This window comes from Vanellus vanellus, assembly GCF_965231255.1.
Source record: "Vanellus vanellus genome assembly, chromosome: 26".
Classification (NCBI taxonomy): Eukaryota; Metazoa; Chordata; class Aves; order Charadriiformes; family Charadriidae; genus Vanellus; species Vanellus vanellus.
The window spans coordinates 634,403-662,309 of NC_138931.1; the positions used below are offsets into that span (position 1 = coordinate 634,403).

General features: G+C 64.3%; 1 protein-coding gene across 1 annotated transcript; it reads right to left on the reverse strand.

Annotated features, from left to right (window-relative positions):
* Positions 1-2,512: 2,512 nt before the first annotated feature.
* Positions 2,513-27,905, reverse strand: TACC1 (transforming acidic coiled-coil containing protein 1; the record flags this gene model as incomplete). Its single annotated transcript, XM_082495881.1, has 13 exons — positions 2,513-5,573; positions 5,840-5,960; positions 6,334-6,440; positions 6,984-7,144; positions 7,246-7,289; positions 7,646-7,722; positions 7,917-8,051; positions 10,325-10,380; positions 12,076-12,274; positions 12,890-12,950; positions 18,004-19,078; positions 26,945-27,060; positions 27,751-27,905. 13 exons carry the CDS (start codon positions 27,903-27,905, stop codon positions 5,505-5,507), a joined length of 2,376 nt encoding a protein of 791 aa, XP_082352007.1. The 3' UTR covers positions 2,513-5,504.
* Positions 27,906-27,907: the final 2 nt, after the last annotated feature.

The window sequence follows — 27,907 nt, forward strand, 5'->3', positions numbered from 1 at the left end:
TCCCGCCTTTTAGGATGGGGTTTTTTTGTGATTCTGCCTTCGAGGAACCAAGTTTTAGCCGGGAAATGCGGCGCTGGCGATGAGGAGCTGCGGCTCTTCGGCTCAGGTGCCCCCTGGGCTCCGTCAGAGGTGGAGACGGGGCGGCTCTGCGGTCCCCGCGGGGCACCCGCGCCTGCGCTTTGTGCAAGCGGCAGAGGGAGGGCGAGGGGCAGGGCGCTCCTCCGGGTGCTCCTGGGAGGAGAAAGCCACCGTCCCCCCAAAAGGGCTGTTGTTCCGCAGGGATGGGAGCAGGGTCTGGCAGGAGCACAGCGAGCCTGCGGGCGGGCAGCGGGGCCGGGGCGGCAGCAAGCAGGAGAGCAGCTACAGCGACTTCCCCCGCTTAGCTCTGCCGGGAGCTGCGGGACACTTACTTTCTCCGGCCAGGGACGTGATGATGGCCAGGGCCAGGAGGGTCTTCAGGGCGGACATTTTCAGCAGTGCGCAGCCCGGGGTGCGTAGCCTCTGTTTTGTCTTAAGGTCTTACAGCTAATCTGCTTGGGTGATTGGATCCCCGGGCTGGGGATAACGCACTTACTGCAGCCCCCGGCTAATGCCATCTTAGCAGGGGAGGACGGGACGCGGCTCCCCAAGGGCACGGGCCGGTCTGGGGCGTGGGAGCGGGGCAGAGAACTGGCCCGGTGCCGGTGGAGGTGGCCAGACCTGCCCCACTTGTTGTGCTGGGCTCTGCCCCGTGTCCTGCGGCGCCTCTTCGGCAGTGCTCTCCGTCTCCGGCCACGTTACCTTGAGCGGCTTTGAAGGGTCTTGTCCAAGCCCACCCGCTCCATCCAGAGAATAACCCCTTCTCCTGCTGTTTGCAGCCACCCAGTTGGAGAAAAACCCGCCAAAGTTCCCAACCCACCAGAAGAGCAGTGTAAGAAAACACCCGAGAACCCCTAAGGGCGCTGGGCGCCCAGCGCAGCCGTCCCCGCGCTCACCTACTCCCCGGCCCTCAGCTGGGCAGGGCGGCTCCGTCCCTGCAGAGGGATTTACCCAACGCCACGGAAGGTATCGGGGTCAGTGCGGGGATTACGCCACGTCCCACCGCTGCCCGCGGCTCTCCCTCCCGGCCGCGCTCCCCGGCGGCTGCACCGCGGGTCAGCAGAATCTGCCGGGAGCGTGGCTGCAGCGCGGGAGCAGTCCAGGGGGCACCGAAGCCGTCTCAGGTCTGAATTTCAGCGTTTATTTCAGGAACAGACGATAACCACGCTTACTTGAAACCAACTGCATTGTGAACCACTGTAGTAGAAACGAGGCAGAATATGGCTCATCCTGGAAGACAAAGGCAACTTCTCCAAAAACCCCGCACCGACCGTACAAACACCAAGGAAGGTTTCAAGAGTGATAAACACAATTTTTATTCAGGCAATGAAACATGGAAAAAAATATATTAGTAATCATTATTATAATCTCATTTGTGTGAGTATAACTCTTACAAATATTTACCTGACATATAAAAGAGAAATTATTGTACATATAAAATTGATGGCGATGGCAGTTACATACATGGTACGACGCGATGGGGGTAGTAGTCAACGCAGAGAAAGTTCCTGCCGGGGGGGGGCACGCGGGAGGGACGGGGGAGCGATTTGCAGTCAGGGCGGCGACTCGTTGGCACTTCATTGTGGACAGAGACCTGCTGGCAAATGCGCACCCGCAAACAGCATCACTAGCGGCGTGCGGGCAGGCACCCGCCACCCTCAGAAAGGGATATTTAAATTCTACTGCAAGAAAAACAATGACCAACACACCCGGGCGGAGACCCCCACGCGCCACTCCCCGGCGCTGGTTACGCACTTGGCTGGAAGAGGGGCGGCGTTCGAACGCCCTTGTCCTCGCAAGACGTGTGAGGGAGGAGCTGCGCGCCCCCCCCGCCGCTCCCGCTCTGCCCAGCGCCGTCGGTTGGCAAATGCCGGCGCCGTGCCACTGCGGCCGCGCCGAGCCGGAGCTCCGGGGCCGAGCCAGCCCGGGCACAGCGCTGCCATCGCTCCGCACGCCGGCGAGCGGCACGCGAGATGCGACAGTCCCGCCCTGTACAGTTGGAAACACACGCCTTCTATTATATATCACTATAACCACTATATTTCTATTTATATATATGTAACTATAACCATATTATAGTTAATAAATCATTCCTTAGGAATCTTCTTTGCCCGGACTGGAAGTGCATGCGGACTGGCGTGGGAGCGCAACGGCACTGGGGTGGGAGAGGCAGCGAACGCGGGGGACGCTGGGGAGCGGAGACGGGGAGGAGAGGACGCTGCCGGAGCGGATTACTGCCGCGGGAGCCGCGCTCCGCAGCCAGCCGGGCCTGGCACCGGCTCCCCCGTGCCGGGGAGGGACGTGCTGTACGCAGGTTGGGCTTCTGCGTCGGTGCTGAGAGCGGGGAAACCAGAACTTCTGCAATCATCAGCCACCTCTGGGGCCAGGACAACCCCCCCCCCCCCCCCCCCCCCCGAGACCAACCAACCCCAACGGCGCTCAGGTCAGCTCCCCGCGAGCCCCACGCCCCGAGGCGGTCGCTGCGCTCCTCCGAGCCGACCCCTTGAGCGAGCAAACCTGGTCCAGGCAGGGGCCGTCGTCCCCGCTGGGCACCGCGAACGCCGAAACGGAGTGCCAACCCCCGGGGCAAAGCGGGCAGCGAGCACTCACACGGCTGGAGGGGGGCAGGGCCCCCGTGTACGGGCAGCGCGCCGGGCAGCGTGGCCCTGCGGGGGGGACGAGGCTGTCCCTGCCCAGACCTGCCTCCCACGCTGTGGCTCCAGCGGCCGCGCGCCGGGACCTCGGGCGTCGCGACATGCACGACAGCGAGCGAACCCGTGTGCCACACCAGAAACGAGCCCCAAACCGACTTTGCACGAGCTGCAGGAGCTTGCGCCACGCTGCCACGCTGCCTTCGACTTCTGAAGAGTTGCGAAGAGAGAAACCAACTCCCAAAGGAAGCCCTGGGTCCGAGGGATGGGATGTGACCGCACGGACCCTCAGGGGGGGCAGCACCTCCCGGGGGTCCCCGCGGTCAGCACCACCCTGCCAAGCCCAGCCCGCGGCAGCCTGGGCCGGGTCGCTCGCGGCCGGGCTGGAAAGCTTTTCTGGAGCGGGACACAAAGGAGAAGAGGAGGAGAGCGGCACTGGTCTGCACAACCCGAACGCCGATCAAATGGAGGGAGGGAGTCACGCCCCGGTGGGCTGGGGCTGGCGCTTGGGCTCCCCAAAAAGAAATAGTCCGTGTAAGTCACCTATCGGAGGCTTTTCTACCAGGGGAAAAAGGGAGGATAAAGGAGAGGGGGAAAAACAAAAAGAAAAAAAAAGGAACAAAAGGGTTCTCCTTTCCATCAGCTGTGCAAAGGAGGGACTACTCAGCACACAGCCGCGGGGGCACAGCTCCGAGCGGTATCGGCCATCGGCCTCCCCACTGCACAGCGACCGGCCCGTTCACTGGGATAACTGGGAGCACGGTGAACTGGCCCGGACTCTGCGTGCTAGGGCAGGCTGCCCGCATCTTTGTCTGCTTAAATGTATAATAAATTCTCTCTATATATAATATAACTAATAAAATATGTATCAGGTGTATGGCTCTGATTTAAACAGATGTTTGCACTGCATGCTCAACACAGGGAATTAGAAAACAGAAGGAAAACAACTCGATTCTTTTACAAAAAGGTAGCAGCAAAAAGGTTTTCGAAAGTCTGAGATCGGCTGGGCAGGAAACAGTCCAAACAGCGAATATTCCCCTTAGGTGACGCTTTACAACCACCCGCCCAAGGCGATGGCAGAGAATCCTCCACCACTGCAACCAGTGCCCGACCCCATCCATCCGCCTTCCGCAGGACGGGAGGGTTCTGCACCGACCCCGAGGGGCAGCACCCCCGGCCCCACGGCACCCCCGGCCCCCGGCACGGGCACACCACCGGTTACCACTCGCGGATGCCGAGCGCCGCGCCGGGAGCGCTGCAGCCAGGAAAGGGCAGCGCTGCACAGCGGCAAGAACGGAGCGGGCACGGCTGGCTCGCGCAGCGGCGCTGGCAGGAGGGCACGCGCGGGGTGCACACGCGGATTTTAACACGCCGTATCACCCCGGCACAAAGGCAACGGCAGCAACTCTGCCTGGTGTGCCCCGAAGAGTAAACAGCTCTGAAAGAGCGCAGGCAGCCCGCCTGCGTGACAGCCAGAATTTGGGCTGCCTCCAGACAGATTTCAGTGTATTTTACTGCTGTCTGGATCTGCCCTCGCCTGGAAAGGCTGGCTTTCGTCTGGTTCTCTCAAGATTCAGTGCTGTAAGGGCATTTTTGACAGCAGCACAAGAGCCGGGGCAGTACCGCACTCCTCCTCACCCTTCTGCACCGACTGGGGAGAAGAGCCGCAAGTCAGCAGGATGGTGAAGCAGCTCAGGGTTCGCTTCCTTCCTCCTGCAACACCCAGAGCGGGGAACCAACCTCACCGCGGCAGCAAGAGGGTTGGCTTTGCGTGCTTGACAGCGGACTGGAAACCCCACGTTAAGGAGCCTCAGGAGGTGCCAGGGCTGTGGGCAGGGCGGCCACGGGGAGGACAGACGGACAAGTCCCGGCTCTCCAGGACCAACATCTCCCGCGGGTCCCCAAACGCCGCCCCGTGCAAAGCCTCCTGCCCTCCCCTCGGCCGGGCTCTCCTCTGAGGACACCAGTTACCGCGCGTTCCGTGGCCGTGGCCGCGCGCCGGGGGAAGGAGATGTGGAACAGGACTGTGCCCGAGTGGAAGAGGTGAGCAGAGAGCCGGAGTGCTCATAAATGCTAATAAAGTGCAGGAATGCAGAGCCATCGGGTTCCTGGCGCCGAGGCCGGCACGGCCAGCGACGAGGATGCGCTGCGCTGTGTTTCACCCACGTACCAGAGACTGGGACCAGCCCCGTGAATACCGCCGCCTCTCCCAAAACCCATCGATCTACCGGGAGGCTGATTGAGCCAGGGACCCACGCCGGCGGCCCCAAACCGCCTGTGGCGGGTGCCTGGGGTCCCCTCCCCCAGCGCAAGAGCGGCTCCGACCCCGGCACCCCCACGGCCCGCGGCAGCGCCTACCACGCGGCTGAGCCCGCACAGCCGAGCACGTGAGGAGGGTGAGTGACAGAGTGTGTAGGGGCACGACTAGACCCAGCCCGGCCGAGGGGGACAGAGCCCGGGGTGTCACCGCCCGGCTAAGAGGTGGCACCCGTGCGGAGAGGCAGCGCGGCGGCCGCTCGCTGCGGAGCCCAGCGGGGACACGCGCGCCCAGCCTGGCCGCAGGGAGCGCAGCCCCAGAGCCCTCGGGGAAACAGAGACAGGGCTGGCGCGGGGGCCGGCGCGGCGGGGGGACAGCGTGGGGGCCGGCAGCCAAGCGGAGCAAGCAGCTGGACGCGTGTGCTTCTCCGCTGGGGGGTTGCGGGGCGGTAAGGCAAGGTGCTCGACGCGAGGAGAAAAGCGGCCAAGTGCAGAGTGCCGGACGAGGGGCGGCGAGACTCAGTCCGTCTTTCCCAGCTTGGCTATCAGCTCGTCGCAGATCTTGGTCAGCTCCTCAATCTCCTGGTTCTGGAAGGAAAGCGGACCTTGAGGACCCCTGCGGTGGCACAGATGGGGATAACACCCGGCTCCATCTGCCACCGAGACGGCGCGGGAAGGGGCGGCCGGCTCCCACGCCTGTCCCTGCGAAAGCCCCTCTGGGGGGGACTTTCCTCTGCGAGGACCCCGGGCCAAAAAACCCAAGGACCCCTCCAGCACCACGGGGATGCTCAGGGCAGCAAAACGGAAACGCAGAGCAAAGGCGGCGCAGCGAGGAGGGCGGGCGGGCGCCTTACCTTCTGCTGGAGGGCTCTCTCCAGGGACTCCACCTTCATCTGCTCCTTGCGCAGCCCCGCGTGCAGCGCCGCGCTCTCCGCTTTGGCCTTCGTGCGCACCTGGGCGATCTCCTCGTTGGCTCTGCGGTGGGGTTTGGGGAGAAGGGGATGGCGGTCACGTCGTCGGCGCAGGCAGGAACGCCGCGGCACAACGTTAGACCGCGCGGCACCGGCAGAGCCCAGCTCCTGCTTGCCCGTGAACCGTGCCCGCGAACCGTGAACCTCAGTTTCTCCATTAAAAATAAACTCAGCAGAGATCAGAGAATCCATTGCGGGACCGGTGCTGGCTGACTTACAGCCATTTCAAGTCCCTTGAGCCCGAGGCTGGAAAAGGCAGCTTTTCACATCAATAACCCTTCCGACCTCAGGAAAGCCAAAGGGAGAGGCGGCCCCCAAGGTCTGTAAGCACCCAGAAAGCCGCTCAGCACACCCAGCAATCTCGTGCATGACCTTACTTGTCTAATTTTTCCTCTGCGTGGACTTTCAGGGCCTGATACCGCTGCTCCTCCTGCTTGACCCGGGTCAAATAATCTTGAGCGCACTTCTTCAGCGCTTCTTCATTCTGCAAAAAAAAAAGTACATCCATCTGCACTGGGACTGAGCACAGAGACGTTCCTGCGATGGGACGGTATATCCCGTTCCGAGTGTGAAAGGAAAAGGCTTTAAACAGAAACAGCTTCTCCCTTATGCCGGAGCCCCTTTCAGAGCGTGGCAAAGCGGCGCGCAGCCGAGGCGGCGTTTCTCGGGGCACGGCCGCAGCTCTGCCCAGGGCACGATGCTCCGCTGCCGGCAGCTCAGCAGGAGCGCGCCGGGGAGGCGTGCGGGGAAGAGCCGGCTCCCCGGAGAGCCCGGCTGCCCGCACTGGCCTCCCCTGGCATTTGACTGACTCTGTGCTCCTTCATCAGAGAGCGGGCAGAGGAAAGCGGGCAGAGGAAAGCCGGTGCCAGCAGTCCCCCGAGCAAGGGCCGGGGCATCTGAAGCTGCACCGCGTGGGACCGGAGAGCCACGGGGCTGCAGCAGGGGACGAGGTGGGGGCAGCGCTGCACGGGAACGCCGCGTCCAGCGACCAGGGCGGCAGGGAGAGAGAGGGGACCAAGGTAAGGACCTTCTTAAAGCCTTCTAGGACGCCCTTCAGGTTCTCGTATCTCCTGAAGAGATCCGACAGGGACCTCTCCACCGAGTTTAGGTCTGCCAGAGCCTGGTCCTTTTCCATCGTGAGCTGCTGCAGGTTCTTCTGAGACGTCATGTTTGTCCTCTGCTCATCCTCTGTGACGGAGAATAAGCAGTGGGGACACAGCGGCTGAGCGGGGGCGGCGGGGGCAGCTACCTCCCTGCCCCGCACGCCCGGCCAGGCCACGGCACCTTACCTATCATCTGGGCAATGGTCTTCTCATACTCAGCCACGATTTTCCTAGGAGGAAAGGAGGAAAAAAGCAGGTAAGAGGCAGCCGTGTTTTGCAGCCACGTGTTTTGCAGCCCGGCTGCGGAGCCCCGGCTGTCGGCACTGCAATGCCCATCGCCGCTGCTCTACCCTAACGCCGCCCTCCAGCCGCGGCCGCCCGCACCAGCGCAGCTAATGGGGTTTATCCCTGCAACAAAGGAGCCGCAGGCTCAACACAGCACAAGCACAAAGAGAACACGTCTCCTAACACGTCCCACCCCAGCGATGCTGAGCCGTATCATCCCATTACGGCCCCGCTAACCCACCCCCATGGGGCAGCGCAGCACCGCGCCGCGCAGGCGAACGCGCGAGGAGAAGGCTCTTACCTCATCTCCAACACTTCCTGGCGGCTCTCTTCGTATTTCTTCTTCCACGCGTTCGCTTCGATCTCCTTTGTGATTATCTAGGTTGAGGCAAGCGCAGGACCCTTGGGACGCGCTCCGGGCCGTCTCCCCGGCTGCCCCACGCCTGCCACGCGCAGGGGATCGGACCCCCCCGGCACAGCAGAGCTGTCCCCACTCCCCCCGCAGCAGCCGCCGGGATGGGGCCCGGCGAGGGGTGGCCCCGGGGTGGGGGGACGGGGTCCCCGGCCGTTACCTCCTCTCTGATGAGCGTGAGCACAGCCGTCTTCTCGGATTCACTGAGGCAGATGCCGTCCAGGGGACTCTCGCTCCTGCTCACGCCGGTGACAGCCGCGGGGGGTTTGTCCATGGAGCACAGCCCGGGATTGCCCTGGGGGGAGTCGCCCGGCCGGGATGCCGCGTGGGTTTGCTTTTCACCCTGCTTCTCCTGCTTGGGGTGTTCTCCCTCTGTTCGGGCACCGAACCCCCCACCCGCACAGCCCGAGGGCTCAGCGCCCCGTATCAGACCCCCGGCAGAGCCCATATGGGGCTTTTGTGCACTTTGCGCCCAGTCCCCGGCCGGGAGCTGGGGCTGCGCCGGGGCAGCGGCATCCCAACGGGGAGACAGAGTAGGGGCCCATTTCAGCAGGAGGAGACCCAGCTCTGAGCAGAGATGTGCTCACACACGTCATCCCTTCGCTTTCCCCGTGGTTGGTTTTAACCTATCTCCAGCCCGGAGGATCTGTGAGCCACCCTCGGGGGGCTGCGAGGGTCCGGCTCGCCTGTCCCCATCCCCTCCGGGTCAGGTGGAGATGTCGCTGTAGCCAACGCCTCCCAATTGCTGCCCGCAGCCACAGGGACATTTTCTGGGCTTTGCTGATCGCCCCCAACGCACAAGGGCGACCGGGGGAGAGCAGGCTGCACCTCCCCGCCGAGCAGGGTCCGGCCGACCCCGCGCAGAGGCTGCCCCGGCTCCCTCCCCACGGGACACCCCCCTCACCCCACCGTGCCCGGCTCTCCCGGAGAGCTCCGAAATGGGACACGCTCACGCAGGGCTCCCGGCACCCTCCTGTCTCGGTTACGAGGGCCGAGGCGGTGGGACCCCCATCGCTCGCTGCGTTCTCCCCCCAGAGCCCCGCTCCTTCCCACCGGTGCTGCAGCCACCGGCACCAAACTGGGGGGAGAGCTCAGCCCTGCTCCCCAGCCCTGCCCGGATGCCGCCCCATCCCCTCCCTCGGGGGGTCCCGCAGCCTGAGAGGCCTCCAGCAAAGCATTCCTTCAAACTGAGGCTTATGCCGCCGCCTGTTCCTCCTTTTATCATCCCAGCCGGAGCGACAGCCCCGAGCAGCCATCTCCTTGGGAACCGGCTGCCAGGCCATAAATAGAGAAGTGCTTCGGAGGAGGCCGCCTGCTTTTGCTGTGTTTTGGAAACCAGAGCACTACAGCACTTCTCTCCCCCTCCTCCTCCTCCCCTGCGCTTTGACCGCTGCCCGGGTTCAAGCACAACCGAGCCCTTCACGGGCTCTCACTGCTCGGCTGCCCATAGCCGCGGGCAAGCGATGGCTGGGGGCAGAAGCCACCCCCGGGTGCAGGTTTGGGTCCGGGCAGCCTAACGCCGCGGGGCTCAGCCCTGTGGTTTTGGCAGCAGCTCCCCACAGCATCTCCCCAAAGCCGGTGCGCGCCTGAACACCTGCAGGTACCTGTGCCCACTGCCTGCCCCGGGGCAAACCCCCCCACGCTGTGGTTTCGGGATGACCCCGGCTCGTCCGCAGGCGCAGGGTCTGCCCACGCTCGCCCCAGCACCAAACAAAAGGTTCACTTTGCCTAATGTCCTTGTGGGGCTTAGCGCAGTTAAATCTGTCTCCGAGAAGCTAATTTTGCTGATGCTGCTAATCTCATTGTCATCTGCTTGCCACCTCGAGCAGCTTTGGTCAGGGGCGGCTAAGCTGGCACGGGGTCCCCCCCCGCAGCGGAGGGGTCTCGGGGGTGCTGCGATGGCTCCTCGGGGCACACCGGGGGTGTCCCCGTGCGGATGCGGCACTGCCGGGGTGCCAGGGCGCTGGCGGCTGCAGGGCCGGGGCTGCTTCCATGGATCCCCCGTCTCTGCTCTCGGCCGCCTTCCCGACGGCAGCGTCTGAGCATCCCTCGCAGAAGGCGCAGGCACCAACCGGCCGTCGGAGCCAGCCCTGGACTCCTCCACGGGAGACGCAGCCCCTGTCCCTTCCCCGGGACCTCCTCCGCCCTTTCACTGTCATTCGACCACTCCCAAACGCAGCGTTTGCTCCCGTTGCCCTCCCACGGCCGCAGCTCTGGCTCCTCACCGGCCCCGCTCCGGGCCCAGCACCTCTCCCTCCCACCCGCGCGCGGCAGCGCCCACCCGGGGAGAGCCGTTCCTCTGCCGGGAAATCACCACGACTTTTACCAAGTCCCTGCGTGGGCTTTTCAAGAATTTCAGCTGCCAAAGAAACCCATTTCTGAGAGGTTTTGGCAGCGCTTCGGGGATTAGCAGCAAGGTTTGCTGCAGCGTCCCCCCAGCCCTCTGCACGGCGGGGTGGGAGGATCAGCCTCCCGCAGCCCCGCACCACGCTGGCACCGCCGCTCAGCACCACACCGCCACCCTGAGCGTCCCTGCGGGCGAGGGAGGAGGAAGCAAGAGGCACTCACAGGGAAGATGCCCGGCCCATCCTTTTCCATCTGCTTGGAGATCTCCTTTTCAAAGCCTAAAGACAAGGAAATACAACCTCTTACCTATGGGGAACAAGACCCTGGCGGCACGTGCAGATTTGCTGGGATGCAGAGGGGAACCCCTGAGGCTCTGCATCCCTCGAGCTTCCCCTCCCAAAAGGCTTCTTTGCCCCCAGCTCCTGCCCCTGCAGGGAGGACGCATCCTGCATCCCTGTCCCCTGGCTTCCACCCTTGCAGGGAGATGACGTCCTGCACCCCCGTCCCAGCTCCTGCCCTTGCGGGGAGGACGCATCCTGCATCCCTGCCAGCCTCCCCTCCTGCACTCCCTGACTGGAAACCAACACTCCCCTCTGGTGGCAGTTCAGCCCCGTGCCCGTGTCCCCGCAGCTGCCACCCACACCAGCCACCGCCGGGGACCGCGGGGGCGGCGAGGAGGAGGAATGACGATGCGCGGGACATTTTGCTCTTTGCTGGCCCTGGGGGGAAGCCCGCCTCCTCGGGCCACTGGCAATACTGGGACCTCAGCCCGCGCCAGTGCCCTCCAAAGGAGCCGCCACACGGCCCCTGCTGTTCTTAACGGCAGCGGAGAGAAAAGCCGTCTCCTCCGGTCTGCAGCGCGCGGGACACCCTGCCACCTCCCATCGCGTGGGAGATAATTTATGAACCTCCCTCGAACAGCTGCGGACGTGACCGGCTATTCATATGTCTACTGGGCAAAGAGCAAAAGTATTGCTAGAGCCCAGCTGGGAAAGGAAGGAGGCAACGTAACGCTCGCGAGTGCAGGTTTCCTCGTGTTTCCCCCCATTTCCCCCTGCGCCCTGGTCAGCGGCTGCTTGCCACAGCTCCCGGCACCGTCCCCGCAGCCGGCGCTGAGCCGCGCGCCCTGCCTGGCCCTCCGAGACCAGCAGCGATACATAAAACCTCCCAGCCTCTCTGCTGACGATCAGATTTTTCCTCCCTCGAGAGACAAAGGGCTGTTTTCCTCTGCCGAGAGCCTGCAGCTCTGCACGGCTTTCCCGAGAAATGACTAATGGGCGCCCGCACGGGGGAGAGCTGCAGCCTCCCGTGCGGCGATCTCTCCTGCTCCCACCTATGACTCTCCTATTGATTAAATGTCACGTTGCCTGGCTTTTAATTATTTTTTAATGGGTTGGTCAGAGAGGCTAATTACATAGGAGACGGACAGCAGAATGCCACCAGGAGGTCTTCTGTAGTGACACGGAGACCTCCATCAACCACAGCCCTTGCGCTGGGACACGGCGCCCCGGCAGCTCTGCGGCACAGGCTTCGTGCCGGGCTCCCCACGGCCCGGCAGGCAGGGCGCGCACCGGGAGCATCCCGGCTGCAGGGCAGGCGACTGCTCGCCTCGCTTCGCCGGTAGACACTGGTTTTGGGAGGGCACTGGCAGCACGGCCACAGGGGAGTGTGCACCGCGGGCTGGAGCATCGCCGGCCCGAGCCACGTCCTCCCGCAGCGCCACGGGGAGAGGGCTCTGTACTGAGAGAGTCTAAAGACAGCCTGTACCGTGAGTTTTCCATAATGGAAATAGTGCAGATAAGCAACAGGAGGTTTCATTATAACTTGCGGCAGCCTTTAGCCCTCTCAGTGTAAATAAACGGCGATGAAGCTGCGTTGCCTCAACAGCAGCACTTCATTGCCAGAGGCTGTGGAGACTGCCTGGGTGCACGCACGGTGCGTTTCCAGAGCCAGGGCACGGGGACGCTCCCTACCTGCCTCTGTGCCATGCTTCGCCGCCGGCACGGGAACGTTTGAGCACTCGAAGTACTCCAGGTCATCTTCTGGCTCGCCCTTCCTCTCCAGCCCGGCCGGTTTCTGCGCGGAGGTGGTGGAGGCCAACTTCTCCTCATCAGTGGCGTGTCCATCCCGATTTGCAATATCTGGGATTTCTGAGATCAACGCTCCTTCATCCTGCGGGATCAAGGCATGCGGTTAAGCAGGACTGAGCTAATCCGCGGGGATCAGGCAACCAGGCTGCCCGGGCAGCCCGTGGAAGGCACGGGAGGCTCAGCATGGCACCCACCCGCTAGCTGCGCCCCACCAGCTCCGCGGCGGGTTTTGGCAGGAGGCAGCACACGGTGGCGGGGACAGAAGTGATTAACAAGCAAAATCCATTAACGTGACCGCAGGGCTCGGTCTTTGCCCTGGCCCACGCTGGGGACAGGGCTGAGGTAGCGCACACACATGGTCCCTAACGAACGCCGTGGAAAACAGAGAGGGTTCTACTGGCCAGGAACCCCCCAAGGGACAGGCTCCCCCCGGGGTGAGCACCGAGCACAGCTCTCCTCCATCCCTTCCCACGGGGCAGGCGTTCTCCCCGCGGCGGGAGCTGCTGCTTGCAGGGAACCCGCCCTTCGGTGGCATCCTGCGCCCCGCCGGCCCCGCTCGCCCCACACCGCCCCCCGAGCATCCCGCGCCCCGCTCGCCCCACACCGCCCCCTGAGCATCCCGCGCCCCGCTCGCCCCACACCGCCCCCTGAGCATCCCGCGCCCCGCCAGCACCTCCCGGGCTCGGAGCCCACGTACCTGAGCGCAAACGTCCAGGACGAGGGACTGCGTCTCGTACTGCTTCACCTTGCAGCCGCTCCTGCGGGGGAGAGAGAAGCGGGGGGCTGAGGCGGGGGCTGCGGGGGCGGCGCGGGGAGCAGGCGGGGGCGCGTGCGAGACAGCCCAAGCAGGGGGAGGCAGCCCCAGCGCTAGCATTGCACCCGGCCGCGGGCCAGCCACCCCACTCACCAGTGAAATATCGAGGCAGAGCAAGTTCTGGAACGGACAGGAGGCACAAGCAAACAAAACGCACGACCGCAAAGCCGTTGGGTTTGTCTTTGAGGTGTTTATTCCTGTCGGAGGTAAGGATGGGAGAAAGGACCCCGAGGCGCTGACGGCGAGAGAGAGAATGGAGCCGGCAAAGAAAGATCTCCCCCGCTGCACCCTCGCCCTGCGCGTCCGGCGCGACGGCATGCCGAGGTCTGAGCGCCCGTTGATTTTCTGCAGGAGGAACCATTTCCAGGCCGCCTCGTGCCCTGTCCCTGCCGCTGGAGGTTTGTCTGGGACATCACTGGCACTGACGGGATGTTTGTGGACAAGAGTTCTGATGGGGGCCGCCTAGGGTCCCATCCGCGTGCCAAACTGTTATGGATTTACACACGCCGGCTACCATAACAGGTACCGACACTAGGATGCCGCAGGAAATGCAAAGTCTGAGCGAAGGCCTCCAATTCCTCTTCTACTGGTTCGCAGGTAACAGCTCGAGCTGGGTGCCTCCAGAGAGGCATCCACGCGTCTCCCACGTGAGTCAGCCCCGGTAGTGCCTCGAAGGCTCCCTCCGCCAGACGCAACCGCTGTCCCAAGGAGAAGGGCCTTGCGGATGGGAGAAGGTTTCGCCGCGTTGCTCTTGCAGGTGGTCCCGCGGCTGGACGCCCCCCAGCGAGGCCGCTCTCCCCGGGGATTTGTCCTGTGCTCCTCGAAAGGCCCCGCTGCGGCACGTGGCTGCGCAGGACTGCGGGCACAGCCGCATCCCGACACACCGCGCACCGGCGCCTTCCGTCGGCGCGAGGCAGCGGGCGGACGGTTGTGGACCAGCCCCAGCAGCGCTGCCTCCACGGCACCAAAGCCCGCGGGGGGCTGAGGGGGGTCAGCGACGCGACGACGCTCATCCCGGCGCTCGTCCCTGGCACACAAAGGAGAGCACGAGCTCTCCTCCCGCACCTCACCGCCCTCTCCCTGCGCGTTTACCCGTCTCCCCCGGCTCGCTGCCGTGCCCCAACCCCCCCAGAAGACAGATATTGGCTACGCCAACGGGTGACAGCCACTGCGGCTACGTGGGGAGGGATCTCCACCTCCGGACTCGGTGCTCCGCGCTGCGGGGACACGGGCAGAGCTCGAGCAGGTTTGCAGTGAGCCGCACCGAGGTCTGGAGACCCCCCCCCCCCGCTCGCCCCCGCCACCCCGGACCCCGCACGCGTGCCCCAGCGCAGCACGACGAGCGCCGTGGCACGGCACGCGGAAATGCTCTTTGCACGCTGACGTGCACACCTGGGTCAGACTGGAAAATCGCTCTGGACTGTTTTTCTCCATCACGCCCTGACGTGAGCAGCTGAACTGCAGCTCACCGCGTCCTGACCCAGCCCTCTGCTCCGCACCGTCCCCCGGGGATGGTGTTACCGCACCATCCGGTACCTGGTTTGACCTCCCCCCCGACACCCCGGTGGCAGCTCTGTAACTCCCGGGGATGGGGAAACGGGCAGAGGACAGCCGAGGCGGCGGCGCCGGCTCTGCCCCACGGCCGGGACGCACACAGCCGCCCGCGCACGGGCTGCCAGCGTCTGCAGCTGGATAAACCCAAATGCGGGCAGCGCTGCCGGCGTGCCGGCCTGACCTGTGGGGGCACCCACCGGGCTGTGGGTCCCGCCGTAGAGGCGGATGCCCGCTGTTCAACACCGCGCTGTAAGAAGGCGGATCAGTTCTCGGCCGGGACGCAGATGCCGGCGCTTGAGCCCAACTCTAATTCTCTGCCTGCATATGGCGGGCGGCACTAAGCGGACAAGACGGGCATGGGGACGGATGACTTCAGATCAGGAACTAAGCCCAGCACGCTCCTTCCTCCGACCCCCCTCGCACGAGAGCAGAGCCCAGCGGCTCCGGGGGGGCTGACAAGCTGCGAGACACGCTGAGCATCGCCAGGACACTAAATGGGGTACCCCCGGTCCCTCCTGCGTGCCCCCCCGCAGGACGGAAGCGCAGGGCAGCAGCAGCCCCCAGGGTGGGGGACAGCACGGGGCACTCGATATTTCACTGGTGTCCCACCGCGGGGCTGCTCACGCCGTGGGCACAGCACGGCCCCGCTGCAGCGGCGCAGGTCGGCGAAGGAAGGCTGCTGTGCTCCGGCCGTGCTGTCTAACCCGCCCGGGATGTGGCAGACCAGCTCCGCCGCCCCCGCTCTGCGCACGGCAGGGATGCTGCGGGGGGGCCGCAGGCAAATCAGCTCTGGCAGCCACCAAAGCTCTAAGGAGAGCCCCGTTTGGAGCCGGCAGTGAGGGCAAAGCTCCCCTGAGACTGCCACATCCCGGAGCCAGCGGAGACACCCCCCCAAACCCCTCACCTCCCAGCTGATGCTTCCCCCCCCCAGCCCTCTACAGCAGCCCCCTCCCCGGTGGTTTGGCACGGAACGGGGCAAAAGGCACCCTCATCTGCAGGACTAAAATCTACCCGTCTTTGCAGGGACCCGGACTGCACCGGCGCCTGCACCCCTCCGCTAGCTGACGCACTGGTTTCGAGTGCTCGTGCATCATGGAAAGGCGTTGCGGGTCGGCATGCCGCGGGAGCAAGCACAGGGCACGCCGCGGGGCAGCTCTCCTCTCCTGCCGCGCGCCCCTCGCCGGGCCGAGCTGCCGCGGGGACCCGCCACACAACCAGACAGCGGAGAGCACAGTCAAAGGGCGAGAAGGAGCCCGCATGCCATGGGGATGAGTGGGGCCCGCACACACCCAGAGAGAGAGGACAAAAACCAGCGAAGGAGAAGAAGAGAGAAATACAGAAGAGAGTACTTACAACAGAAAACAGAGAAATTTCACTTGTTCGGTAGTCCTGATGCCCCAAAGCACGGACAGGGAGAGAGACAGACAGATGGAGAGAAGAGCAGCGTGTGAAAAGACCTGGATATGAACTCTCGTCTGGAGAAGCGCAGCGAGTTGCCCAGCTCTGTCTTTTTGGAAGGAACACACGGGCCAAAGGTGCTCTGATTCTGGGTCTGCTATTCGCGGCGGTGGGGTGAGACTCAACCGCAAATCCCACCGCCGGCGGGGCGAGCGCCCGGAGCAGCCCGTGCTGCGCCGAGGTGATGGGGAGGGAACCTAAACCCCCCCCGCTGCTTCCCCTCCCCGCCAGCTCCCGCTCGCCGCCGTCTCACACGGGGGCGCCGACTCTAAAGCAGTCCCTACCAACACTCCGCAAAATATTTCAGAGGAAAAGGTGCAACGCAAAACCCAGCAGGCAAACCTCAGGTTACCTGCTCTCTCTGTAGAAACCCACGCTGTGGTTCTCCCACCGGAGCCGCCGTTAGCAGAGCGACGGTTTGTTTCGCCTTTACTGCCAAACCAGCCACAAACTCCGCGCTCCTAAAATTTTCCCTCTTAAGCGGATTACCTGCTTAACCCTGCAATGGGTTCCAATTACCCGTGTTAAGCGCAATCACAAATTATAGCGGAAGGCCCCAAATCCGGCTGGGCAACGGTTCCCTCGTGCAATAGCCCCTCTGCTTCCCTCGCCCGCGGCGGGAGGGGAGATACCAGGCTGTCCTGGCCTGAGCAACACAGGACTCATTTCTCTTCTAAAGCCTGGGAAAACTGCTCTTTTAGAAGACTCCAGTGTCTGAACTGGTGAAAATATTGACTTTCTAGCCAGCTACGGTGTGTGGGTTTCAAGGTCTCGGTGTTTTCGAGCTCGCCAGGCGCGGGGGTGAGGAGGAGCGAGAGCCGGGCACCGGACCCAAGCTGCCAACGGGGTTAGTCCATACCAGGAACGGCACATTCCATAGAAATTAGAAAGTGTGCTGAGGAGTCCTCTCTCCCCCGTGACGGCTGCCGCCCTGAGAACTCCTCGCCCCGGTGCCGCAGCCCTGAGCCCGTCCCCTCCTCCCGCAGCCGCAGCGCTCGCAGGGTCCCACATGTGCTGTCGCTGCTGGGGGCGCACGGCTCCTACCGACAGAACGGGCTGAGTATGATCCGTGTGTATTTTGTATTGGTATTAGGATCAATACTGGTTCTTTAGTATTATTAATGTTAATTATTTAGCCTTATTCTATTAAATCTGTTTATATCTCAGCCCTCGGGTTTCCTTGCTTTTCCCTGATTCCCCTTCCCGGCTGGGGAGGGGTCACTGGGGGAGAGAATAATTGTCTGAACGACAATAAATTGTTGTGGGTTCCTCAAACCGTAACACGAGAAAACAGCAAGGTTTAGCCATCAAACCTGCTCCCAGAGGAGGACGTAGCGCTGTCCGCGTTCCCAGGAGGCACTGTGAAACGTCACCACGTACATGGGGGCTTTAAATAGCACAGTTCAGGAACCAAATATGCACTCGACGAGCTCCCTACCGCCCGTGCAGATGTGATAACCGCGACGAACAATCTGCCTGCTTAGCCTTTATTCTCTTCCCCTGTTATAAAAAACTCAGCGGCAGCTCACAAAACGTCCCGGCAGCCTCTGACTGCCCAGACCTGCACCCACAAGCGCCGGAAGACCCCCAGACCCCGGCGGGTGCTCGGCAAGCCCCGCAGGCTCAAGCCTCCGTTACAGGTTTGCTGCGACTCCTCGGCCCCACGAGCTGGTTTCCAAGGGGGGATCCTGCGACGCGGGTCCTGAGCCAGCCCTCCCCGCTCTGCCCGGGACCCGGAGCACCGCTCCGGCACACACATCCCTCTCCTCCCCCCGGCTCCCGAGCGACCGGCCTGCCCGGGACAAGGGGCGGATAAAACCGGGGCGGCAGCGGAACGTGAGGTGCACGTCGGTACTGCTCGGAAGGCACAGGGGCAGGACCACCATCACCATCGCCACCGCCGCTCCGCCCGCGCGCGGGGGACCCGAGGGGGCTGCCAGCCCCCCGGTGACCGCCCGCTCGGCACGGCGCGCACTGGCACTCACGTTATCAGGCGCGACCTGGGCTTCTTCGGGGAGTCTCTGCCTTTCACCAGGTCGTCCTGCACCTCCAGCGTCTGAGACTCGAGGATTTCGTTGAGGCTGTTATCGGCAGTGGGGCAGGAGTCGGCGGCGGTGCCGGCGAGGCTCTTGGTGGGCTTGAAGGGATCCACGGACTCAAAGTTATCGGGGTCGAACTGGTAAGAGCCCTTGGGGAGAACCGGCGAGTTCTGCAGCGGGTTGAGACCCGGGCTGTCCCAGAGCGCGGCACCCGGCCGGGGGGAGCCCCGGGGAGGCGGCGGCTCCGTGGGACCCCTCTCTGCATCCTCGGCTGATTTCTTGGGGGACTCTCGGTGTCTCTTCGGCGTCAGTTTGCTGGCCGGGATCCTGCTGCCCCTCCTGGGGGCAGCTCTCCTGCTCTCCGGGCTCTCTCGCCCCTCCGTACAATCGCCCTCGGGTTTCGGGACCTGCCCCTTGGGCTCCGAGGCCGGGTCCCCTCCCAGCTCACCGGGGCTGCCGCTGGGCTGGGGGAGGCGGCGCGGGGCTGCCGGGGGGGAGCTCTGCGGGCGGCAGCCCCCTGCCACAAAGGGGATTACACTCTCGTCGTACTGCTCGGGGTCGAACTGGTCGGACGCTTGGGGCACCGGCGTCTCCTCTGTGCTTTCTTCTGCCTCCCCGCCCAGCGAAGGTGGTTTCTCCTTCCCGCGCTGGCCCCGGCTGGGCGAGCACTCCCGGCCCAGAGCATCAGCCTTCGGCTCCACCAGCTCCGTGCCGGCGTCCGCCGCGTCCCCTCCCGACATGACGCGCTCCCGGGCGGCTCTGCCCGCATGGGGCACCGGGGCCGGCTCTGCAGCGGGCACGGCAGCGCAGCCAGCGCCAGCCCCGCTTCCCAGCGCAGCCGGGGGCCGGCTTGCAGCCGGCGGCTGTGTCAGGGACGAGTCTTCGGGGTCGGTTTCCCCTTTAGTATCCACGTTGGCTTTGGTGGCTCCGATGTCCGGTCGAGCCCCATCTTTGGGGTGCTTCCCAGGCGAGCTGTCCCGGCGGGCTTCCCCTACCAGCAGGTCACCATGGCCACGCGGCTCTGAAAAGATAAAAGGAGCCGGTTAAACCCCCGCCTGCTGCGCACCCCCTTCCAGAGGGGTTCCTCTCCCCTCCTCACGGCTGCTCCGGGGTCAGAGTTTACGGGCGATGCGCTGACCCAAAGCTCACCCTCCCCACCTGCCAGAACGACTGCGTGACCCCGGCTTCAAGCACTTGCTGTAAAACTTGAAGCCCGTGAACACAGCGGAGCAAACGTACATGAGCTGCACGCCGGGGTGGCGGCAGCGCCGGGGGGGCTGCAGAGCCCAGCGAGGCTCCCGAGGGCCAGACACCGCCGGGACCCACCACGGGGCGGCTGCTCCCAGCGCCGAAATACCCTCATCCCACCGGGAACGGCGGTGACGGGGCGTCACTGCTCACCTGGGCGGAGAGTTAGAAACTACCGAGAGGAATTCAGGGAACCGTGACATGAGAAAACACCATGAAACATGATGGAGCAGGCCCCGGGGCGAACGGGAATGGGATGCTGTGCTTGATGAACAAGTGCGTAACAGGCTGCAGGAGGGGACCTGGGGCTCAGCCAGCGGCGGGGGCAGGATGGATGCGCCCCAGGCAGAGGGCAGCTGCCCGATGCAAACTGCTCCCCAGGACTCGGCCACCGCACGCCGGGGGCGCGGGAGGGGGTTTGACAGCATCACTGCTCTCCCCCGGCACCCCAGCCCCCGCTCTCCTCCGGACCCTCAGCAGTCCCGACGGGCGCCCGATGCGGTCCCCGTGAGCTCCAGAGACGGCGGCCCCACGCGGGCGATGCTCTTGCTCACAAACCGTCGCTGCAACGCATCAACTCGAGGAGCCAAAGCGCCCGGAGAGCAAAAACCCTGCGTACATTTGGCGATGGGGCGGGAGGGAAGGGGGGCACAGGAGAGCAATGAGACCCCCAAACAGCAGTAAGACCCTCTGCTCAGCACTGCGCCTGCCCGCACCTTCCGTCCTGCCTGCACCTCTGCCTGCAGAAATCCTGCCGGCGCATTTATGCCAGGCTCAGCGCGCTGCTGTCGGAGTTCCTTAATCACAAATCCTGATCCATGACTTAATCACTATTACTCCAATCCCTTCCCCTAAATCCTTTTACTGTTTAATCTTTCCTTTGCTGTCAGAGGACGGGGAATCTCCTTATGTACCGCGGCACCCTGAAAGCTACACCCACCCCAGAGCCAGGACCTCGGCACAGGCGGGCGAAGGCACAAGAGGAAAGCACCCGCTGCCACCTCCGCCCAGCTCACCCGCAGCCCTTCTCCCGCGTCTCAGCCAGGGAGGATGGCGCAGACTCCCGGGATGAGGCAGAACGGGATGCTCGGGGGCTCGGCACCCGCCAGGGAGCGCGCAGGACCCGCAGCTCTCGCTGGCACCTCTCTGGGGAGACGCAAGGGCAAGGGCAGGACAAGACCAGTGCTCGCCCGAGGACTGAACCGGTTTGAGAAGCTGGCTGGGAGCAGCAGCACGGGTGATGTAGAGCTTGTGCCCGGGAACACTGCCGGTCCCCCCCCGGCTGCCGCCCTGCCTGGCGCACGGTGACAGCCGCGGCGGGGAGTCACCTCCAGCGCTGCCTCGCCTGCGGGAGGAGGTTTGGCCGGGGGATGCCAACGACGAGCTCCCGCAGCCCCACAGGCACCCGCAGCCCCGAGCGCGTCTCCCTGGGAAGGCGGTTCCTACGGCGCGGCATTGGCAACCCGCTCACGTTCGGCGGTGGCCGAGCGAGTCGCAGGCCGGCAGGAGAAGAAAAGTGAATGGGGCGAATATCTGGTCCCTGGGCTAATCCAGGACACAGAGCCAGCAGCCCTGACTCAGCTGACGGCTCGCGGTTTGCATAATTGATCTCCGGGATGCTAAAAGCCATGGAAATGAATCAGGGGCTGTGTGCTGCCTGAGACTGCGAAAAAACTCCCTCCGACTGCAAAAAAGCTCCCTCCGAATAGACATTGCCTTGCTGCCCCAGAAAACGCATCAGTAAACACAAATCCAGTGGATACGTACTCGGAGTGCAGCCAGAAAACGCTCCGAGGCAGCGCCTGCCAGGCCTTCCCGTCATTAGGAACCAGGAGAACCTCCTCAACAGACCCCAAAGAAAACTTTATTACACTTGCCGTGATGCTCAGATGTTTTAAACCTCACCGAGACAGCCCTGAATAGAAGAACAGACTTCAAAGTCAGGGCAAAAGGCACCTTTTAAATGCATTTTACATTCCCACCGGAAGGTTTTGCAGCCGCCGTTCTCACAGACATAAGCCCATCCTGGTTTCCAACCCAAGCAATGAGTAATTACTTCTTGAATAACAAGCAGCCGGCACGCCAACCACCTCTCCCCGCCGTGGGTGTCTGCAGGGCGGGGAGGGAAGACGGGATGGTGCGCGTGACCATCGCTCGGAACAACCGTTTCTTCACAAAAATTAGAAGAACCGCCCGCCCAGGTCTTCCAGTTTTGTGATTCACTCGTTTTCTGCACCCGAGACAGCTCTGCTGCTCCGCTCCCCCCCCGCCTGCGGCACAGCCTGCCCGCTCAGCCAGTCCCGGAGGCTGAGGAACTGGAATATACTGGGAGACAGAAGGCGCGGGTAAGGGAATACCCAGGAGCTTGCCAGCAATTTTGGCAATCTTCTGAAGCAGGACCGTCCCTCCTGCAAGCTCTGGGGGGTTTTCCCCTTCGCTGGCTGCCAGACAGGTATTAATTAATGACCGGTGCCAGTCAAGCGCCACGCTCGGCGCTGCGGCCGAGCCACAGCCCAGGGGAACCCAGAGAGGAACGAGAGCTGAAGGGGTGGCAAGGAGCCTGCCCACCCCCACCCCGAGAACCCCATCCCTGCCCGCCCCGAACGCTCGCGCCATGCCCCACAGCCCTGATTTTGAAGCCCTGCTTGGGCTGAGCTATTCACCTCCCCGGGGGACCACAGCCTCGGGGGCTGAGGCCACCCCGGGACCGGGACGGGCTCGCGTTGGCCCCGGGACCGGGACGGGCTCGCGTTGGCACCGAGTCCGCTCCATACAGAGGACAAAGGCAGGCAAAGCCACGAGGTCAATTAATTCTCCGGAGAGCGCTGCCAGGGGGACGAGTGCGATGGTTGGTGGGGCAGAGCATCGCCACAGGGACCCGCCGGGACCAGGGGTGCTCCCAGGGCAGCATCCTGCGCTTCAGCTGCCTCCCGCGGGGATGGAGAGAAGGAGAACCGCCCCCTCCTCCCTGTAAAGCACTCCCAAATGCGATGGCGTCCCCGGCAAACCCCCCCCGCACGGGTCCCCCTGCCCAGCACGGGCTGGGGGGAGGACAGCCTGGCCCCAACCCCCCCGCCCCAGCAGTTCCTCCCCCTCTGCGTTTCCTCTGCCTCCAACGCAGCCTCCCATCAGCTGCCAAACCCCCAGAGCGCGCGTTCCTGCAGGAACAATCCCACAGGATGCAGAAACCAGTGACCCGAAGAACCTCCAGGCGCTCGGGAAGAGCCCGGGTCGGCCCCCCCATCCGTCCCCCCCCGCTGCCCGGCTCCGCTGGGCACGAGCATCGCGACAACCGCGGTGCAGCACTGCCCGTTCCCCGCGGAGCCCTCCCAACCCCGGTGAGCCGCGTGCGGCTCTCCCTGTCCCCCCCGGCCTCCGCATGCAGTTACATCCCGCGGCGAGCCCGGCTCCCCGCCACCCCCGCGCAGTCACGTTGGAGAGCCGCCGCGCTGGCCTGGCGCACGCTCCCTCCGCTCACGTCTCCTGCCAGGGAAAGCAGCCTGTGCCTCCCCAGCCCAGCGCCCCCGCCAGCCCTCTCGCTGCCCCCACCCTCCTCTGGGGGACGAAACTGTGCCGCGTGCCCCATGGCACCCCAGCAGGCTGGGAGCCGGGCTGCCGCACATGCTGACCCACCGTGCCGGCCATCCCCCTCCGACCAGCTCTCCCCCTCCGACCGGCTCTTCCCGCAGGCGTCCCAGCGGATGCCTCTCGGCAGCATCCCGAAAAGGTGACCCCGAGCTCTCCCGCTGCACCTCTGGCGCTGTGCCCTGCAGGTGGGGACAGTTTAGCCCCGGCATGAGGAGACGCTGCTGCCAGCAGCAAGGCGTGCTCGGCGACTCCAGGATGCATCCCAAACGCAAACCCAATAAAAGGCACCCGGCATCCCTGAAACCAGCAGTTGTACCGGCTGCGCACGGCGGGCAAACCTGCTTCTGGCGCGGCCGGCGTGCACGGAGGGGACATTACAAAGTAAAAATGGAGATTTTATACTCGACAAAGAAAAATGTACAGAAAGGACAGTCTGGCACCGCAGTAATAGGCACTTTGTGCGTGTGCATTATAATCGTTGCACTTGTCTTCCTTAGGCTGGAATTAAACACAAACACCGACGAACTAAACAGCTTTCCTGCGCGCCATCCCTGGCTCCCTTAACCGGATCAGCACAACTTGGCAGCGGCAGCGCCGCGACGCAAAGGCTCCGCGCCCCTTTCATCCCACGTACAGCAACCGAGCGGAGCGGCAATGATCCTCCGCGCAGCCCTGAATGCCAAACGCCGGCGAGAACAACCCCTCCACTATCTGCAGCTCTGGTTCGGCTCACGCTTTGTGCGCAGCCCGAGTCACGCACTTCTCCCCTCCCGCCTCGCTGGCACACGCGGCCCCAGCACAGGATATCTGGCCGGTGCTTTCAGCCCAGGCTTACGTAGCTAACGACTTTTTTCCTCTTTTGGCTTTCCGCTTTTGTTTCACAGACGTTGATCTATTTTTAAATCTATTCTGTTAAGAATTAGCATACCGGCAAACGATGCTGCCGCTAACGCACCGGAAAACACGTGCCCCGCATCAGGGCAGCAGCAGTGGAAGCCGATGAGTCCGCTCCCATCGCTGACGGGTCCGCATTTGTTGGCTCTGCTCATTTCCTTGCACAGAATATCGCCTGCTGGCAGACCACTGAAGGTAACTTCAGCCAGAACGGGACAGGACGACAGCCCCCACCGCCCGAGACAGCGCGGGGAAAACCGCTTGAGCCATCCTGAGTGGGCACAAAGCCTCGCGGCGGCCCCCTCCCCGGGGCCGGGGGACCCGCGGAATTTTTGCCCCCGAGAACAGGGTTCAATGCGCGCAGAGCAGCCGGCCCCCGCGCCACAGCTTCTGCCTTACCAGTTTCCCAACCCCACCTATTGCCAAGCAGGGTGAGAGCGCAGCGGTAAGACAGACGGGCGTCTGTTCCCGCCGGTCCCCCCTGGCCTGGGAGAGGCTCTGCCCGGCGCCGGCCCTGCCCGCGGGTCTGGGCTCGTCCGGCCGCCCGGCGCGCACTGCCCCGGCCGCACACGGGCATCGGCGGCGCCTCTCCGCGCACGCACAGCTCGGCGGTTTGAGCGGTGACGAGCAGCCATTACGCTGGATCGCCTCCTCACCGCCGCAGCCACCGCTGCTGCTCCTGAGCCGCAGCCAAGGCAGCAGGGCACACGCTGCCGCCGAACGGCATCGCGAGCACGAGGGCTTAACGCAGAGATGGCCGACGGCAGGGCGATTTAACGCCCCGGGATGCCTTCTGCGCACCGCAAACCCTCAGCTGCACCGGGCAATCCCTTCCCTCCACCATTTCAGAGACGCTGCAGAGCCGCGCTGGGAGCGGCGGGCAGGGAAGGGATGGAGCTGGGCGCAGCGGCACCGCGGGTTTGGCCCGGCTGTCTCCAACACCCCGCTCTCCACCAGCCGGCACGGGAAAAACAGCTTTTGCCGGAGATCATCCCCTCGACAACACTGCGAGCTTTGTGCGCGGGACGCCGGGAGCTGCCGGCTCCCTCGCTGCTGTGCCGGGCTGACCCCGAGGAACTGCCCGTCCCAGGACACGGGGGCACAGGCGCACTTTAGGGACGGTGACTTCCCGGGGTCTGACTTTGGGGACGGTGACTTCCCTGAGCAACAGCTTCGGCAGAAATGATCCTCGTACCTGCTAGGAAAGCCTTTATCTCCCCTCTCCCCCTCCCCAGACATTATCCCCCAAAGTAAAGATGCCTCTATCATCCCTTCTTACACGGGAAGGATTATTCCAAGAGCGGCGATTATCGGAAGCGCAAACAAAGCGCTCTCCCCATCAAGGCAAACAAACCTGTGTTTTCCATGGGGAGACATGGGCACATCACAACATCCCGACAGCGAAACACCACTGCAGGAGACGGAGAGCCACAGCACCCTGTTACTGCCAGGGTCACGCTGTGCTGGGGCTCCTGCGCAGGGAGGACCCGGGGTCTGGGTCAAGCCGGCACGCTCCGAAGCCCAGCGGAGCAGTGCCCTGCCAGCCGGCGGTCACGAGCATTCAAGAATCATAGAACGGTTTGGGTTGGAAGGCACCTTTAGAGCCCACCCAGTCTGACCCACCGCCCTGGGCAGGGACATCTCCAACCAGACCAGGCTGCTCAGAGCCCCGTCCAGCCTGGCCTGGGATGTTCCCAGGGATGGGGCAGCCTCACCACCCGCAGCGTAAAGAAATTCTTCCTTATATCTAGTCTAAACCTTCCCTCTTTTAGTTTGAAGCCATTACCCCTATCACAGCAGGCCTGATAAAAAGTTTGTCCCCGCCTTTCCCGTAGGGCCCCTTTGAGTACCGAAAGGCAAAGAAAAGCACACGCTCGCAAGTCCCGTAGCAGGGCCCTGCGGCGAGAGCGGCGGTCGGGCAAGAGAAGGCAGAGGATGCTCAGGATGGCCCATCCAGGACCCGCCGGCCCCCCACGTGCTGCCCCGCGCCCCGCAGAGGCCATCCTCCTGCCGACAGCCCCGGGGGCTCCCAGTCGCCCTGACACTGCCCAGTCACCCCCCTCTGCTGAGAGGGCAGATGGAAGGGGAGGTCTCCTCCTGCCCCCGCCCCGATAACCTCCAGCCGCTGTTGCAGAGGTGCCGGAGCTTCAAAGCCTCCTCCTGGCAGCACGAAAACAGACATAAACACCACGCTGGGCCACAGACACCGACCGCGATTGCCCCTGGAGGGGAGGGCAGGACGGCAGGGGGGAGCTGGTCCCCGAAAGGCCAAGGGTTAACGGGGAGACGCGCTCAGAGAGCGGCAGCGGTGTGAGACGCAAGGACAACCCAGCAACAGCACGGGACCTGCCGGCAAGGAAACCCCCTGTGTTTTCAGCAGATCCTTCGCAATTTCTCCAGAAAAGGGGTTTAGCAGCATCGCGCTTTTGCATCTTTAACAGCAGCTACACAGCGCAGACACCCGGCCGCTAACGCCAGGGAAGAGACCCGTGCAATGAAACCTCCACCACCGACCGCCCTGGGCAGGACACAAACCCAGCACCGCGTCAGCTCCTGTGCCAGAGCCAAGGGCGCACGGGGCACGTGTGGGGCAGCCCCCACCAGCCCGCAGCCCGCTCTCCGCCGCGCGGGGAGGCAGCCCCGAGCCCTGCACGCTCTGCGGGGGAAGTGGCAGAGGGCAGTTTAACCGACAAAATGACTCAACCAACAACATCTCGGTTCCTCTCAGCCAATCCATCACAGCCATCCCCGGGCGCAGCCTCTGCATCCCTCGGCAGCGCGCAGACCCCGGGCAGACCCCCGGCCGGGCTCGGGGACAGCAGGAGGCTGCAACCGGTGGCTGCAAAACAGCACAGCGACAATTTTGCAGTCGTGTAGGCACGAGCCAAGGAAGGCAAATTGACTCTTCCGAGCCTGCAGCGCAGCCCCCTCCCGCCGAATTGATTCCATAAAAATCAACGTTTCGCCCAAGTGAGAGAACAGCCCTCAGCACGGCGCGCAGCCCCGAGCGCTGGCATTTGAACCATCCAGGCCATTAACCACAAAAAATGTGGCAGGCATTATTCAAAACTCACAGCTTCTCCTCCTTGACCCCACCCTGATTTTCCGCATTCGGAGCAGACAGCCAAAAAGCAGAAGGTGCACGCGGGCTCTTTACCTTGGGTCCCGGCCTCGGGCTCCGGCGATCCCGGGGGCGGCTCGCAGAACTCCTTTAGTGGCGAGCAGGTCGGCGTTTCTGCTTCAGGGGTCTCAAAATTACCTTCGGAGTCCGAGCTGCCGAGGGGGGGGAAAAGAGTGAGGAATTACCGCTTTCAAGGCTAGCTCTGACATCCTCCACACTGCCTACACATCCAGCCAGAGCGGCTCCCGGGCCGGCCGGCCGTGGGCATCCCGCGGCGGCCGCTCTCTCCTGTCCAGCGGGACACGCTAGCAAACGGAAAAGGGAGAGCAGGTGAAACATCATCCCGAGCATCCCCCTGCGCGCCCCCGGCCCTCCTCTCCGCCGAGCCTCCGGGACGCTTCTCTCAGGTCTCTCCCGGGCTGGCCGAACATCCACCGCGGACCTCCACGGAGGCGGCGGCCCCGCCGGCACCTTCCCCCGCCGCACCGGGAAGGGGGGGGGGGGTGGGCTGCGGCGGAGCACGCGTGGGCACCCAGCCGGGATGCTGCCGCCTCGCCGGCATCTTCCCGGGCAGCGGCGCGCTGCTCCGCCGGGCGGCCCCACCACCGGGGGGGGCTCGACTGACACCCCCCCCACACACACACACACCACCATCAAACACCCCCCGGCCCCGGTGCGGACCCCCCCGGGCAGCCAAGCTGACGGCGGGCAGCGAGCGGGCAGCGAGCGGGCAGCGGGGGGGGTGGGGGGGGCAGCATGCGTGGCCGTCCCCGCGCGGGTCCCCGCGGCCGTGGGGGCGGCGGGTCGGGGCAGGGGGAAGGACGGGGCCGCGGGTGACTTGCCTGAAGCCCAGGGCCGTGCCCTCCGCCGCCGCGTCCTCCGCCGCCGCCGCCGCCCCGCCGTCCTCCCCCTCGGGGCCGCCCCCTCCCCGCACCGCCGACCATGTCCACCGGGCCCACTGCACCGGCGAGAGGATCTGCCAGGCGCTGAACGCCATCG